We start from the raw sequence: 2,515 nt of genomic DNA, 5'->3' as shown, positions 1-2,515 counted from the left end.
CTGAAGCCATTCCCATCACCGACATGGAAGCGACAACCGTTGCCTCGGCCCTCCTTTCTACATGGATAGCTCGTTTTGGCGTGCCTGCAAAAATAACGGTCGATCAAGGACGCCAATTCGAATCAAACTTATTTAACGAACTGTGCCGGTTGCTCGGCATTAAGCATCTACGCACGACAGCCTATCATCCCGCGTCCAACGGGATGGTAGAGCGTCTACATCGGCAATTAAAGGCAGCAATAAAATGTCACAATACGAGCAACTGAGTAGAAATTCTATCAATTGTTTTACTAGGCATAAGAACCGCTATCAAGGAGGACCTGAACGCAATGGCCGCCGAAATGGTTTACGGTACCGGCATACGATTGCCGACAGAATTCTTCGTATCAACAAAGCAACAGCCCAACTCGGAATTCGCGAACCGTTTAAAAGAACGAATAGAGAAAATCAGACCTCACCCGATTACGCGACACGGCGAGAAGAAAACCTTCGTGTTCCGCGAGCTCGAAACATCACCATACGTATTTGTACGCCATGACGCGAGCGGTGGCCCTTTACAACCACTCTACGACGGACCTTACCAGGTTATACAGCGTGGAAAAAAGACCTTTACCATCAAAATAAATAACAAAAATGTAATAGTCTCCCTAGATCGATTGAAACCCGCTTTTACTGTATCCGACGACATCGAACAACAGCAACTAGAAACTAGCGCAGGAACCCACGACATGTTTATACCGTTTAAAACCACAACTACGCAAAACGCCGAGCGGGCACAGCAAAGCGAATACGACTCAAGAGTTCATCACACCACGCGCGCGGGCAGGAAAGTTCGTTTCCCTGATCACTTTCAGGCGGGTCTGCGATAAGCTAATATGTAAGAACTACCTGCGTCATAAAAAAAAAACGTTGTCACTGGTAAGGAGGTACTGTAGCGGCACTCGACAACAAACTTCCCAGCGGTTTCTGTCCCGTGGCTCGCTACACAAAGACTCTACCCTTCGAACAAGATGATTGCCAGATGTCGATACATTTTCACCGAATATTTTCAGCTAGCCTAAGGTCCCGCTATAAATCTTAGGATTTATGTAGCTAAGGTTCGCTAAAGGGACAAATAGTCTTTGTCTCAATAGTCCCTACGCATACCACCACTACAGGAAAACACAGGAAATCTGCTTTTCCTCATGTACGACGCTCCTCGCTAGCAACTTTCTTTCAAGGGCGGTTAACATCCCTATCCAACCATCAACTCAAAATTTAGCCAATTAACAGCAACGTCCATTTCCCTCACTTTCCTTAACGAATCCGATGATTCCGTATCCTTAGACACATCCAATCATAGTTTTCCTAAGGAGCATCATCGCGACAAAAAATCGTTCTGTCGTGAGCCGCGAGACGAGTGAGACGCCGATCCGAAATGACCGTTGGTAGTTGGCCGTAATAACGAATCCAAATTTCTCGACACCTGGTACAATCGTCCTGATGTGAATCGCACCGCGAAACGTATCCCACCGAGCTCGAACTTGTAACCGCGAGCCGATAATTGTATCGCGCGTTCTGCGCACGAGTGTATATCACGAACATAAACTAATAAATAATTATTGTTAAACAATATCGAGTGATTCTTCTACACCTATCACGCATACCACCTCAAAGCATTAAAATACATGTCATTTCCGATTAGGTAATTTTGTAAACCGAGATGGATAGTAGATAAGATTGACATCCTCTTTCGGTTACTAAAGAATAATTCAGAATTATTAAAAAATTATTAAAGTGAGAAAAATTAGATTAGGTTAATCTCGATGTAAAAAAAGGGACTAAACTTAGTCGCACTGTTATTTAAAAAGACACGGCGCAATGGCCGTTGAATCGCTTTTTTGCTGTTTGCTCAGTAAAGAAAGGGCCATGGGAGTGAGATTTCTTCCGGGCAAGACGGATGGAGGCGCAACAGAGAAACCAGAACCATTTAGCAAGAGATAAAATGTATACACATCGGGCAGAACGACTCGCTTGTAGAATTTAGCTGGTGTATGCGGTATTGTTCTGGTTGTAGCGTGGCAGCTACCATATTTCTGGATTTATGCTGACATCGTAGAAAATGTATCGTGTAGTAAAGCAGGGCGGCACGAAGACCTTGGCCAAGTGCAAAACGGAACCCGACCGAACAGCGTCCTGATAATTTACTAATGTTCCATAGTCGTTTCTGTAAACGAGACTCACTCCGACGATGCTCTCGCCTTGATAGTAGCGTGCGATTAAGCTCCCCTCGCCGTGAAACTGAACGAGCACTTGCGATTCTCAGTGATGTTTCAGATACGACATAAACGAGAAAGATGGAAATTTTCTGGTTATCCATTTGCTGTAAACCAGACAAATAGTACCGCCGATATCAAGAGAGAAATACCAACCATAGAGAATTAAGAATAACTTACATATAATTTTCATTTATCAAACTTACGACGAATATAATGAAATTACAAATATAATTAACTCGATCTTTCTATTCGAGATA

General features: G+C 43.7%; 1 protein-coding gene across 1 annotated transcript; it reads left to right on the top strand.

The window, feature by feature from the left end:
• The first annotated feature begins 329 nt into the window (after positions 1-329).
• Positions 330-869, top strand: LOC126921296 (uncharacterized). The gene has a single exon (XM_050732753.1). It carries the CDS (start codon positions 330-332, stop codon positions 867-869), a length of 540 nt encoding a protein of 179 aa, XP_050588710.1.
• Positions 870-2,515: the final 1,646 nt, after the last annotated feature.

Source organism: Bombus affinis, chromosome 10, assembly GCF_024516045.1.
Source record: "Bombus affinis isolate iyBomAffi1 chromosome 10, iyBomAffi1.2, whole genome shotgun sequence".
In the NCBI taxonomy this organism is placed as follows: domain Eukaryota; kingdom Metazoa; phylum Arthropoda; class Insecta; order Hymenoptera; family Apidae; genus Bombus; species Bombus affinis.
The sequence above is the reverse complement of the archived record's forward strand: the minus strand, read 5'-3'. Positions and strand labels throughout refer to the sequence as shown.

What these genes read in the sequence shown, in the direction of transcription:
- LOC126921296 (XM_050732753.1), top strand. Translation starts at nt 330, where the DNA reads ATGGCCGCCGAAATGGTTTACGGTACCGGCATACGATTGCCGACAGAA.